The sequence below is a fragment of the Ranitomeya imitator genome, chromosome 6, assembly GCF_032444005.1.
Source record: "Ranitomeya imitator isolate aRanImi1 chromosome 6, aRanImi1.pri, whole genome shotgun sequence".
NCBI classification, from domain to species: domain Eukaryota; kingdom Metazoa; phylum Chordata; class Amphibia; order Anura; family Dendrobatidae; genus Ranitomeya; species Ranitomeya imitator.
The window spans coordinates 490,392,411-490,406,917 of NC_091287.1; the positions used below are offsets into that span (position 1 = coordinate 490,392,411).

Below are 14,507 nucleotides of genomic sequence, written 5' to 3' on the forward strand. Positions count from 1 at the left end.
TTGGCTTGAAGGAGCTAAGCATCGCGTAGTGGTCTTGACTGATCATAAGAACTTGACTTTTATCTCGAGTCTGCCAAGCGGTTGAATCCTAGACAGGCTCGTTGGTCGCTGTTTTTTTGCCGGTTTTGACTTTGTGGTTTCGTACCTTCCGGGTTCTAAAAATGTGAAGGCGGATGCCCTGTCTAGGAGTTTTGTGCCCGACTCTCCGGGTTTATCTGAGCCGGCGGGTATTCTCAAAGAGGGAGTAATTGTGTCTGCCATCTCCCCTGATTTGCGGCGGGTGCTGCAAAAATTTCAGGCTAATAAACCTGATCGTTGCCCAGCGGAGAAACTGTTTGTCCCTGATAGGTGGACGAATAAAGTTATCTCTGAGGTTCATTGTTCGGTGTTGGCTGGTCATCCTGGAATCTTTGGTACCAGAGAGTTAGTGGCTAAATCCTTTTGGTGGCCATCTCGGTCGCGGGATGTGCGTTCTTTTGTGCAGTCCTGTGGGATTTGTGCTCGGGCTAAGCCCTGCTGTTCTCGTGCCAGTGGGTTGCTTTTGCCCTTGCCGGTCCCGAAGAGGCCTTGGACACATCTCTATGGATTTTATTTCAGATCTTCCCGTCTCTCAAAAGATGTCAGTCATTTGGGTGGTTTGTGATCGCTTCTCTAAGATGGTCCATTTGGTACCCTTGTCTAAATTACCTTCCTCCTCTGATTTGTTGCCATTGTTCTTCCAGCATGTGGTTCGTTTACATGGCATTCCAGAGAATATCGTTTCTGACAGAGGTTCCCAGTTTGTTTCGAGGTTTTGGCGAGCCTTTTGTGCAAGGATGGGCATTGACTTGTCTTTTTCCTCGGCTTTCCATCCTCAGACTAATGGCCAGACCGAACGAACTAATCAGACCTTAGAAGCTTATCTGAGATGCTTTGTTTCTGCTGATCAGGATGACTGGGTGTCCTTTTTGCCTTTGGCTGAGTTCGCCCTTAATAATCGGGCCAGCTCGGCTACCTTGGTTTCGCCATTTTTCTGCAACTCTGGGTTCCATCCTCGTTTCTCTTCAGGGCAGGTTGAGTCTTCGGACTGTCCTGGTGTGGATACTGTGGTGGACAGGTTGCAACAGATTTGGACTCATGTAGTGGACAATTTGACCTTGTCCCAGGAGAAGGCTCAACGTTTCGCTAATCGCAGACGCTGTGTGGGTCCCCGACTTCGTGTTGGGGATTTGGTTTGGTTGTCTTCTCGTCATATTCCTATGAAGGTTTCCTCTCCTAAGTTTAAACCTCGTTTCATTGGTCCGTATAGGATCTCTGAGGTTCTTAATCCTGTGTCTTTTCGTTTGACCCTTCCAGATTCTTTTTCCATCCATAACGTATTCCATAGGTCATTGTTGCGGAGATACGTGGCACCTATGGTTCCATCTGTTGATCCTTCTGCCCCGGTTTTGGTGGAGGGGGAGTTGGAATATATTGTGGAGAAGATTTTGGATTCTCGTGTTTCAAGACAGAAACTCCAGTATCTGGTTAAGTGGAAGGGTTATGCTCAGGAAGATAATTCCTGGGTCTTTGCCTCTGATGTCCATGCTCCCGATCTTGTTCGTGCCTTTCATATGGCTCATCCTGGTCGTCCTGGGTGCTCTGGTGAGGGTTCGGTGACCCCTCCTCAAGGGGGGGGGTACTGTTGTGAATTCTGTGGCAGAGCTCCCTCCTGTGGTCACAAGTGGTACTTCGGCTGATTCTCTCTATGAGCTTCCGTTGGTGGAGGAGAGTGGTACTGCGGCTTCTGAGTTTCCTTCCTCAGGTGATGTGGTGAAGTCGTTAGGTGCTGCTCTATTTAACTCCACCTAGTGCTTTGATCCTAGCCTCCAGTCAATGTTCTAGTATTGAACTTGCTTCCTCCTGGATCGTTCCTGTGGCCTGCTGCTCTGCATAGCTAAGTTGCTCTTGTGTTATTTTTGTTTGCTGTTTTTTCTGTCCAGCTTGCGTATTTGGTTTTTCTTGCTTGCTGGAAGCTCTGGGACGCAGAGGCTGTACCTCCGTGCCGTTAGTCGGTACGGATGGTCTTTTTGCCCCCTTTGCGTGGTTGTTTGTAGGGTTTTGTGTTGACCGCAAAGTTACCTTTCCTATCCTCACTCTGTTCAGAAAGTCGGGCCTCACTTTGCTAAATCTATTTCATCTCTACGTTTGTCTTTTCATCTTGACTCAGTCATTATATGTGGGGGGCTGCCTTTTCCTTTGGGGTATTTCTCTGAGGCAAGGTAGGCTTATTTTCTATCTTCAGGCTAGCTAGTTTCTCAGGCTGTGCCGAGTTGCATAGGGAGCGTTAGGCGCAATCCACGGCTGCCTCTAGTGTGGTTGGAGAGGATTAGGGATTGCGGTCAGCAGAGTTACCACGTCTCAGAGCTCGTTCTATGTTTTTGGGTTATTGTCAGGTCACTGTATGTGCTCTGACTTCTATGTCCATTGTGGTACTGAATTACCTAATCCTAACATATACCTGTATGTCATCTCCTCCTGTATATAGTATATACCTGTGTGTCATCTCCCCTGTATATAGTATATATCTGTGTGTCATCTCCTGTATATAGTATATACCTGTATGTCATCTTCTATAGATAGCATATACCTGCATGTCATCTCCTCCTGTATATAGTATATACCTGTAGGTCATCTGCTCCTGTATATGGTATATACCTGTGTGTCATCTCTCCTGTATATAATATATATCTGTGTGTCATCTCCCCTGTATATAGTATATACCTGTGTGTCATCTCCTCCTGTATTAGACCTCGTTCACACGTTATTTGCTCAGTATTTTTACCTCCGTATTTGTAAGCTAAATTGGCAGCCTGATAAATCCCTAGCCAACAGGAAGCCCTCCCCCTGGCAGTGTATATTAGCTCACACATACATATAATAGACAGGTCATGTGACTGACAGCTGCCGAATTTCCTATATGGTACATTTGTTGCTCTTGTAGTTTGTCTGCTTATTAATCAGATTTTTATTTTTGAAGGATAATACCAGACTTGTTTGTGTTTTAGGGTGAGTTTCGTTTGTCAAGTTGTGTGTGTTGAGTTGAGTGTGGCGACATGCATGTAGCGACTTTTGTGAGATGAATTTTGTGTGGCAACATGCGTGTAGCAACTTTTTGTGTCAAGTTGCATGTGACAGGTTAGTGTAGCAAGTTGTGTGCAGAAAGTTTTGTGCATGGCGAGTTTTGCGCGTGGCGAGTTTTGTGTGGTGCCTTTTGAGTGTGTGCAAGTTTTGTGTGAGGCAACTTTTGCATGTGTTGCAACTTTTGTGCATGTGGTAATTTTTCCACGTGTGCAAGTTTTGCATGTGGCGCGTTTTCCATGAGGTGAGTTTTGCACTTGTGGCGAGTTTTGCGTGAGCCTAGTTTTTGCATGTGGCGAGTTTTGTGCGTGGCGAGTTTTGAGCGACGACTTTTGTGTTTTGACTTTTATGTGGCGAGGTTGGTGTATGTGTGGTGAAATGTGTGCTGAGGGTAATATGTGTTCAAGCACGTAGTAGTGTGTGGCGCATTTTGTGTGTGTGTTCATATCCCCGTGTGTGTGGTGAGTATCCCATGTCGGGGCCCCACCTTAGCAACTGTACGGTATATACTCTTTGGTGCCATCGCTCTCATTCTTTAAGTCCCCCTTGTTCACATCTGGCAGCTGTCAATTTGCCTCCAACACTTTTCCTTTCACTTTTTCCCCGTTATGTAGATAGGGGCAAAATTGTTTGGTGAATTGGAAAGCGCGGGGTTAAAATTTCACCTCACAACATAGCCTATGACGCTCTCGGGGTCCAGACGTGTGACTGTGCAAAATTTTGTGGCTGTAGCTGCGACGGTGCAGATGCCAATCCCGGACATACATGCGCACGCACGCACGCACGCACGCACACACACACGCACACACACACACACACACACAGCTTTATATAGTAGATGTGTGCTTGTCCATGTTTTTCCACGGATCCGTAGACTTGTATTGGCACTTTTCATACTTGCTGCCAGAAGATATAATAAAGGACATGTCTCCTTGATTTTAGTTAGATGTGGATTACACTAGTTGTTGGGACAGATATAGTGGGCAATGGAAGTGAGCTTTCGGTTCAGTCTGGCCAGAATTTTCCTGCATTTTGTAAGGGCTCATTCAGACAGCAGTGATTTTTCTCCTATGCATAAAATGGACCAATTTTTGTATCTGTTTTTTTTTTTTATCAGATTTTTTTACTGTTTGATTACTGTGACAGTTTTTTTTTTACTATTAGAGTTACTATTAGAGTTTCATCATTTTTTTTCTTACCTGCAAAAAAACCCAACCTTATTGCCCTTTCTTAAGTTTCCCCTATCAAGTAGTAAAAGATAAGGGCTGCACACAGGTTGCACGCTAGTGCTGTCTCAATTTTTCACGGACGCATAGACTTGAATTGGTGAATTTTATCCTTAACTCGGATCAGAATCGGTTATGTCTCTGTGGTATGGTGTAGAGTAGACCAGGGGTGTCAAACTGCATTCCTCGAGGGCTGCAAACATGTCATGTTTTCAGGATTTCCTTGTACTGCACAGGTGATAATTTAATCACCAACTCATTATTTGTGTAGGTGATTAAATTATCACCTGTGCAGTACAAGGAAATCCTGAAAACATGACCTGTTTGCAGCCCTCGAGGAATGCAGTTTGACACCCCTGGAGTAGACCATTCTGTCTAGAACAATACATGCACATGTGAACAGCCCCTTAGACTAATGGGTACATGTTCTATCTGCAAAACACTGGCGTCTGTATGAGCCGTAAATTGGGTCTTGTCAAACCTCATACACTCAGATTGTGCTGCACTTTTGTTGACTCGTGCAGTTCTGACCTCCCGCTGTGCAAAGTAAGGGCTGCACACTACATTTTACATTAATATTTTTTTTTATTTCTTCAGATCCCAGATAAAAGAGAATAAAGTAAAGGAAACCTGTTTTAAACAGGAGAAACCTTTCCCATCCTAGCTCCTCAGAAAACACTTTCATAGTGGGATCATAGCAGTGATAATGCCTGACAAATCCAAGCTGTGATCTGAACTTCGTGAGCACAAAATAAGTGTCCTAGTTAAAGAACCACAACATGAAGATGACTGTTACTGGTGTGCTGACCCTCACCTTAAAGGGAATCTGTCCGTAGGTTTTTGCTATGGAAACTGAGAGCAGCATTATATAGGGGCAGAGCCCCTGATTCCTGCTATGTGTTACATTCTGTGCTGCTTGTTACCGTTTTCATAAAATCCCTGGTTTCTCTGCTGTAGAAGTAGCAGTGGTCAGAATGCTGAGGTGTCTAATGCCGCCCACAGCCCTGATTGGCAGCTTGCTTTCAATGTACACAGAAAGCTGCCAATCGGTGGTGGAGGCGGGGTTTCATAGCAGGCATACTAGAAGGCACCTAGTCCTGCAGTGATCATCCCCTGCTGATAAAACACTGATTGTATTGAAACTACAGCAAGCTGCTCAACAAGTGACACATCCATGGAATCGGGCTCTCTGACCCTTCATCATGCTGCTCTCTGATTAAATAGCAAAAACCTGCTAAAAGATTCCCTTTAAATTGTGCAAACCCAGCCCATTAAATATTCATTTTTTTTGTGCTAGAAATAATGTAGATAAATACTTATGATGAATGCTCTATGCACTTCTTTTGCCCAGCATAGTGCCTAGACCTAGAGGAAGCCTAGCGCTCCTAGGACTCAGAGTTGATAAATAGGGTCTAAGTGACAAGAATAGAATATTTGTACAAGTGTCTCAGCGGGAGGTGATATTTTGTAGCACATCTGTTCTGTGTGTACCGGTTTATTTTTGTTTAGTAATTGCCTAATACTTTCGGTGTACAGTTAAATAATTCCCCCGTATCCCGCACCTTTCCTCTAGTCGTCCACTATGTGTGTGCATAGGGTTCAGTTATGACTCATATTTTCCCATTTTAGAAACAAAGCCGTCGCCTTTTATTAGTGCAGCAGTAAAAGTTATGCTTGTTAGACTTTAAATTATACTTAGCGTTTATTTTTATTTTTTTATTCACTCGATATTTGGTTGTAAATCTTTTAATACGGCCTTATAGAGTAAACTGTTGTTTAATGTGAGGCTGTGAAGTAAGTGCCGATCATTGTAACACATGCCATGTTAATCCGAGACTATTTTTATATCATGACTTAATAATGCTGGAAACCTTAGGTGACTTATAACAATAACAATCATCCACCCACAGCATGATGGGTAAATTGAGCATTTGTAGTTTTGTAGTCGTGATGAGAATTTTTTTTTGCTTTTTGTAGATTTTTTTTCTATTTAAAGAATCAATTCTCTTAGTGATGTAAAAAATCTCAGCTCAATTGATGTAGAGATTTATAGTATTTAAAAAAAAATCCATATGAAAATACTGCTACAAATAATCTTTGAATAAGATTTCTATTGATTTAAATGGGAAAAAACATTTACGTTCCACATTGTGCTGTTTTTTTTTTCCATGTGGAAAAATAAATGTAAAAAATGCAAAAAGATTGTCAATTAAAGCAGAAAAAAACATCCCCTACACATAAACTGGCTAAAAAAACTTCTTAGGCTATTAGGCATTTTGCTGCGTTTTCAAAGCAAATTAAAAGCTGCTTTTTACAGTACCAGGAAAAGCGATGATATTTCAGTAGTCTGTAGCTAGTTAATGGAGGGCACCACAAATAATAAAAGGGATCAACCACTACACATCATATAATAGACAGAAGAAAGAGATATGTATAGGTGTGTGATCACCTTCAAATAATTTATTTTATTCAACAATAATATGATTGCAAACATTTTAAAAGGCAGAAAAAAAATGGCCATTATGTCACAAAACCGGCCCGGTCTGGATAGGACCTAAGTCAACCAAGCGTATGGTTCCTTGGTACCTCAATAAGGCTGAATGTGAATTAGAGCCCCCGATCTGGAAAAGCAGCCGTGGCGCACTGAACACGGCCCAAACACTAATGTGAAAATAACCTTATATGTTTATAATATCAGATAATGTAAAATATATTTCTAACTAGATGGTGGCCCGATTCTAACGCATCGGGTATTCTAGAATATGCATGTCCACGTAGTATATTGCCCAGCCACGTAGTATATTGCCCAGCCACGTAGTATATTGCCCAGCCGCATAGTATGTTGCCCAGCCGCGTAGTATGTTGCCCAGCCGCGTAGTATGTTGCCCAGCCACGTAGTATGTTGCCCAGCCGCGCAGTATGTTGCCCAGCCGCGTAGTATGTTGCCCAGCCACGTAGTATGTTGCCCAGCCACGTAGTATGTTGCCCAGCCACGTAGTATATTGCCCAGCCACGTAGTATGTTGCCCAGCCACGTAGTATGTTGCCCAGCCACGTAGTATGTTGCCCAGCCACGTAGTATATTGCCCAGCCACGTAGTATGTTGCCCAACCACGTAGTATATTGCCCAGCCACGTAGTATGTTGCCCAGCCACGTAGTATATTGCCCAACCACGTAGTATATTGCCCAGCCACGTAGTATGTTGCCCAGCCACGTAGTATGTTGCCCAGCCACGTAGTTTATTGCCCAGCCACGTAGTATATTGCCCAACCACGTAGTATATTGCCCAGCCACGTAGTATATTGCCCAGCCACGTAGTATATTGCCCAGCCACGTAGTGAAGTTCAAATGATAGTATAAAAAATATTTATCCACTTTGTTCTTATTTATTTTTCTTTATTTTCTGTGATGAAAGACTTTTGTGTAAATGAAAAATTAATAATTTGTAAAACTTGTGTATTCAGGTTCTCTTTGCAGAACAGATAAAGAATAAGATTAAATCGATCTTGTAACTAGAACAGAACTCGCATATCGTTTTATAAGTCTATATTATATATCATTTACACTTTTTAATCATTTGTGATGTTAAATGCATATTAAAAACGCCAGTAAAATATGTATTTTATCTGTCCTACTTTTTTCCCCAGCATGTGCGTTTTTTTTTATCCTCTTCATCATGCAGTTATGTAAGATTATCTACATCTCCTGTGCTGTCTCTTGCAGGTTATGTCCAGAGTTTAATCCGCCGTGTTGTGAACAACGTGAATATTGTGGTGAATAACCTGATCTTGAAGTACGTGGAGGATGATATCGTCCTATCTGTCAACATCACTTGCGCGGAGTGTTACACAGTGGATGAGTTCTGGGACCGAGCTTTTATGGACATCTCTGGTGAGCTGCAGCTCGTAAACTTAATGACTAGTGAGGAGTGAACGTGCTCAGATAAGGTGTTATCCGAGCATGCTTGGGTGCTAACAGAGTGAATTTGGCGAGAGTGAATATCTTAGAGTCCCGACAGCTGCAACACATGGAGGGATTACCTATTACCTGTTGCATGTGTTGTGGCTGTTGAACAGCGGTGAGATATGCAGCCGCAGGGTCTCGAACATTTATTTCGAGCACACCGAAGTCACTCGGATAGTACACAAGCATGGCGGATAACACAGAGCGTGTTCGCTCATCACTAGTAGTGACCTGACTCTGTAGGTAGGTTAGTCTTTAGTCTAATAGAAAACATTTTTTTTTGTAGGTTAGAGATGCTTTAATTATAACAGTGGCTAATTTTTATCTTGTGTATATTCACATTTACCAGCTGTTGTTTTTTTTTTTTGCATTTTCTACCTTCTGTGATGTTTGCAAAGTTACAATAAAACCTTGTCTGGTCCTGGAAGGCTTTTGCTTACCATTTAATATTTTTCCTTTGCAGGTACTGAACTCGTGCTTAGGAAAGTTATTAATTTTTCAGACTGCACCGTTTGTCTTGACAAGAGAAACGCTAGTGGGAAAATCGAGTTTTATCAGGATCCGCTTCTGTACAAGTGTTCATTCCGAACCCGCCTGCACTTTACCTATGACAGCCTTAACTCTAAAATGCCTGCGGTCATCAAGGTAATCGCCTTCCAGTATGTGTGCACTGAATTTTTTTGCTATGTCTATGTATGTAATTCACAGGAATCATAGTGTGATATTTTGCCTTTTGGGGTCAGTAATTTTTACTTTCCATTGCCAAATATTTAGCTTTTTTGCAGATGTAAAAAAAAAAAGTTCTGTTAACTTTTTGTTATACAGATCTAACTCCTACAGACCTACCTCCTTTTCAGTCAGCATGTCATTGTGGGTAAATCCTACTCAGTATTGCTTGGATTAATACAAATCGAATTGAAATTTCAGAGAACAACTATCTGCTACAGATGTGTTGTGTGAATATTGTCTTAAAGGTTTATTTCTATAATGGTAAGTTAAGGATGGCTTACCCAGTTCTACAAGTCTTATCTTGAATGGAGCAGAGGTGCACGATCTTTGCTCCATTCATTGTATATGGGATTGATGGAAATAGTGGAGCACTGTGCTTGGCTGGAGCTTTGCAGAATTAGGTTGCAGAGCCCTGATCTTGGGATCACTGGATGTCCCAGTAGTCAGACCCTTAACAATCACTGTGTTCCTTATTCAATGGTTTAGCAGATTAACTAATATTTTGGGAATAATCAATAAAAATGGTGCCAATAATTTGAGTGCTTTATAAAGTATTCCCATCCTAGGCTTTTACAATATATCATCGGTATATGCTATAAGTATGTTATAGTTGTGAATCCTACCTCTTGGGCACTAACATATTGGTAGAACCGGAGTTTTGTGACCTCCCATGTGTTAATTTTTGCCTGATGTTATTCTTCAGTTTTATGGTGGCCAGACCTATTCTCGGTCCTTTACATTTAATGTGTATATGAATTGCCCAACATTCTTTGAGGAAAAGCTGAGCACTGTACATAAAACCTAAATAAGCACGAACTAAATTTTTTAGCTATTCTTTTATTACTATACAATTTTTTAACAATAATGTTTGCAACTAAACTTCTGCATTACTTCTTTAGAGTAAGCAATTTGCAAACTTTAGTTCATGAACCTCTAATTTTTTCAATGCTGCCACAACATCCCTGTTAGAGTAGATGCACACAACAGGTTTCTCTCCATCCTAGAAAAACAGTCCAATGACTTTGATCCAGTTTTTTTCATGGACCCATAGACCTGCACTACCAGTTTTCATCCAACACTTCATAGAATCTTTGAATTGGAAGGGTTATCCTGTGCAACCCTGGGATTCTCTAAACCATCTCAGACAGATCTCTGTCCAGCCTCTGATGCCATCCATTGAAGAAGACCTCCCACCTCTCCTGGCAACCCTGTTCCGCTCATTGATCACCCTCACTGTCAAAAAGTTTTTTTCTAATATCTAATCTGTATCTTCTCCATTTCTGTTTCATTTCATTGCTTCTCATGTTTCCATGTGCAAATGAGAATAAGGATGATATCTCTACACTGTGACAGCCCTTCCGATATTTGTAAACAGTAGTATTGAGCGAATGTGCTCAGATAACGTGTTTTTCAAGCATCGTCAGGTGCTATCCGAGTATCTTGGGCGTACTCAAATAATATGTTTGAGTTCCTGCGGCTGCATGATTCGCTACTGTTAGACAGCAGCAACACATGCGGGCATTACCTTTTTGTTAGGCAATCCCTGCGTGTTGCTGTCTAACAGCCGCAAAACATGCAGCTGCAGGGACTCGAACATATTATCCGAGCACGCCCAAGATACTCGGATAACACCCTAGCATGCTTATCTAACACTTTATCTGAGCACATTCACTTGTCACTAGTAGACTGCTATTAAGTCTCTTCTTAACTTTCTATTTTGAAAGCTAAACATTCCCAGATCCTTTAACCATTCCTCATAGGACATACTTTACAGTCCGCTTACAATCCTGGTGGCTCTTCTCTGAACATGCTTCAGTTTTTCGATGTATTTTTTAAAATGTGCTGCAGAGAACTGGGCACCGTATTCCAGATGAGTTCTGATCGAGGAGTAGAGGGGGATAATTACTTCACGTGATCTAGACTCTATACTTCTCTTGATACATCCCAGAACTGTTTGCCTTTTTTGCTGGTTCTCTTCCTCCCATTAATAATCTTTATTTTTATATAGCGCTAATATATTCAGCAGCGCTTTACAGTTTTTGCACACATTATCATCACTGTCCCCGATGGGGCTCACAATCTAGAATCCCTATTAGTATGTCTTTGGAATGTGGGAGGAAACCGGAGTGCCCAGAGGAAACCCGGAGAGAACATACAAACTCTTTGCAGATGTTGTCCTGGGTGGGATTCGAACCCAGGACCCCAGCGCTGCAAGGCTGCTGTGCTATCCACTGCGCCACCGTGCTGCCCATATCTTTTGATGTAATTCTTGTGTTTCATGCCCAGATGTAGACTCTTGCATATCTCCCTGTTAAATACTAATTTACTAGTCGCTGCCCATTATTCAGGATTATCTAGATCCTTCTAGGTCCTTTCTCTGTCGTCGCTAGTGATAGCTATCCCTCTTAACTTTCCATCATCTGCAAATTTGATCAGTTTATCTTCAGTTCCCTTATCTAGATCATTTACAAACATTTTGAATAACACTGGGGCCACGACAGAGCCTTGCGGTACCCCACTTGAAATACTTTTACCAATTGAGTGTGCAACCATTTATTACCACTCTTTGAGTATGATCACCTAGCCACTTATGAATTCACCTAACCGTAGCCTTGTCAACCCCATACTTAGTCATACTTTTTTTTTCAATAATGTTAGTATGAGATACTATATCTACTGCATTTCTCTGATCCACCCAGTCAGTGATTCCATCATAGAAGGAAGTTAGTTTAGTCTGGAATTACTTGTTTCCTACAATCCCATGCTTGCTCTGTTTAATTAATGTATTCTTATCCAAGTACTTACATACATGCTGTTTAATAATTTGTGCAAAGATCTTTCCTGGTATAGAAGTAATGTTCACTGGCCTTTAATTTCCTGGCTCCATCTTTCCTTTTTTTGAAGATCGGGACAACATTCTGCAACTTCTGCAGTTCTCCAGGATTTTTCAAAGATTCTGGCTAGTGGTTCTGCAATTTGCTCTGCTAGCTTTTTCACTACCCTAGGATGTAATTCATCTGAAAAAAGGAGATTTAAATTAATTTAAATTAGTTAAGTGTTCCGTCACCATCTCTCTGTCTATAGATAGTACGGATTCTCTTATTCCTTAGATGCCCAGGATCAGTTGATGTTACAATTGCTTTCTTAGAGAACACCGATACAAAATAGAATTTTAAAGGGAACCTGTCACCAAGTTTGACCGATGCGAGTTACGGCCACCGCCTTTCAGGGCTTATCTACAGCATTCTATAATGCTGATCCGACCTGCAAGAGAAGAAAAATAAGTTTAATTATACTCACCTGCAGGGCGATCCGATCCGATGGGTGTCGCAGATCCTTGTACGCCTCCCATCTTTTTGCGATGCCGTCCTCCTACTTGCTTCATGGCTCCCTGGCATCGCGCTCCTGCCCAGGCATACTTGTCTGCCCTGTTGAGGGCAGAGCAAAGTACTGCAGTGCGCAGGTGCCGGGCCTGTCTGACTTTTCCTGGTGACAGGTTTGCTTTAAAGGGCCTCTGTCACCCCCTCCAGCCGTTAGAAACTAAAAGAGCCATCTTGTGCAGCAGTAATGCTGCATTCTGACAAGGTGGCTCTTTTAGTTATTTGTGCTGTCAAAGCAGAAATAAAGCGTTTTATAATTTCGCAAAAATGCCTGTCTTCAGTCAGGAGGCAGTAGTGAAGTATAGCGCGGCACAGCTGTGTCGGTGCTCAAGAGAGGTTTCCCACACCAATAAGTATAATAAATAAATAACTTGGCACTCAACTTAATGAATAGTGGTAATCAAGAAAATCAAAATTTATTACTTCGAGTAGCAGTCCAGAAAATAATAGACGTTTCGGTCCAACATAAAGACCTTCTTCAGTAAACTGCATAGATATATAACAATGCATTGTAATCACAATGTATGGAAAAATATGAAAATAAAATAAAAGATAAATCTCAAAACCAAAGAAAGTGATGGAGGGGAAGGAAGGAAGGAGAGGAAGGGAAGAAATTATTTTTACGTACCCGACTGCTGAAAGGTAGAGTGTAAAAAGACACTTGTATGTGTATATATGGATGAGGGGTCCTAAGTTAGAATCCAGTAGGACAAATAAGACGGCCAGTAGCCTGGAATAGTAGGGCAATGTATTAGGACAAGTGCTATAACAGTAACCGGAATATAAGAGAGGTATATGTACTAACCGAGGTATATAGGTCATCAGTATTCATCCACAAGGAATAAGAAACAGAAGAGTAAATGAAGAGCGGAGCTGCGGGGGTAGAATAGTAGGTAATCAGCCACTAGTAGTAAGACTAAACTATAGGGGTAACGAAGGAGAGGGGGTCTCACCTAATAAAGATGTCTGGGGAGATGTAAGGGTAATGTCACATATATGGCAGAACGATATGCCCAGAAGTAAACTACAGGTGAGAGAGAGAGCCGTTAGAATAAACACTATAGAGAGGTGGAAAAAACAAAATAAATATTATTGCTCACCATAGATAGAAAAGGTCCTAAATGTAATATCAGGAGCAGAGAAGACCTCTAAGTAAACGTGGGTGGTAATGGAAACAATCAGCTCCTAGAGTATACATAGAGAGGTAACTCATAGTACACAGTGACCGACGTAAATGGGGCTACAGAGGCTAGAGTGGCACAGGAGACTTACCGATATGCTGCGGACCATGGGCGTACATCAACGCGGCATCCACCGCTGGTTGAATACCCACAATGGAACGGAGCAGAAATATATAGCGGTGGGGCGGGACCATAACCGGAAGAACGTAGGTCCGGAACCAGCGCTAGGGATTATGGGACATGTAGTCCCAAAAGCGGCAAATACCGGCACTATGTATTGAAGGAAGCGCGCCGAGGACTACGCGGCTAGGGCCAGGAGGCGTGTCATGAGACTAATGATGGCGATGGGGCTAGAGGAGGGCCGGATTAGGGCAAAAAGCAAACTGGGATCCGTGGTCACAGGAATAGAAGTAGCTAAAATAGCTAGAGCACGCAAAAGTACGAGCGATTAAGGAGAAAGAGAGTAACATAGTAGGACAAGGTGTAAGCACTACCTTAGATATGTAACATGATATAGAAAAACGAATACTAGTGTGAGATACAGGATGTCAAATGTATGCAGAAATAGAGCCGTTAGTGGAAAAATGGGATAGGAATACAGACCAAGGAGAAGACAAGGAAAAGTTGGCAATAAATGCAGTCGGGCAGGGGACAAAGGGAGGGAAAATCCAGGGAGGGGGAGGGAGCAGGCGGTGATTTGCATGATGAGCGTCAATAAAGGCGACTCTGAAAGGAAGAACAGGCTAATTAGTACATAGCATACTGTACAGATTATTACATACTTCATATTAAAGCGATGTATGACAATCGATGTGTCTCTGTACAAAACAGGCAAAATAGGGTATGACATACTGTACAGATTGCATAAAACCTAATACATGGCATAAAGGAGAAACACAGTTTGGCCATGATCAAGCAATTAGATAAAT

General features: G+C 42.1%; 1 protein-coding gene across 1 annotated transcript in view; it reads left to right on the top strand.

The window, feature by feature from the left end:
• Nucleotides 1–14,507, top strand: part of VPS13B (vacuolar protein sorting 13 homolog B) — a 1,386,889-nt gene that overhangs the window by 132,735 nt on the left and 1,239,647 nt on the right. The window contains exons 5-6 of the mRNA XM_069731647.1: nt 8,049–8,216; nt 8,752–8,933. Coding sequence (XP_069587748.1) covers nt 8,049–8,216; nt 8,752–8,933 — 350 coding nt within the window. The remainder of the gene's footprint in view (nt 1–8,048; nt 8,217–8,751; nt 8,934–14,507) is intronic.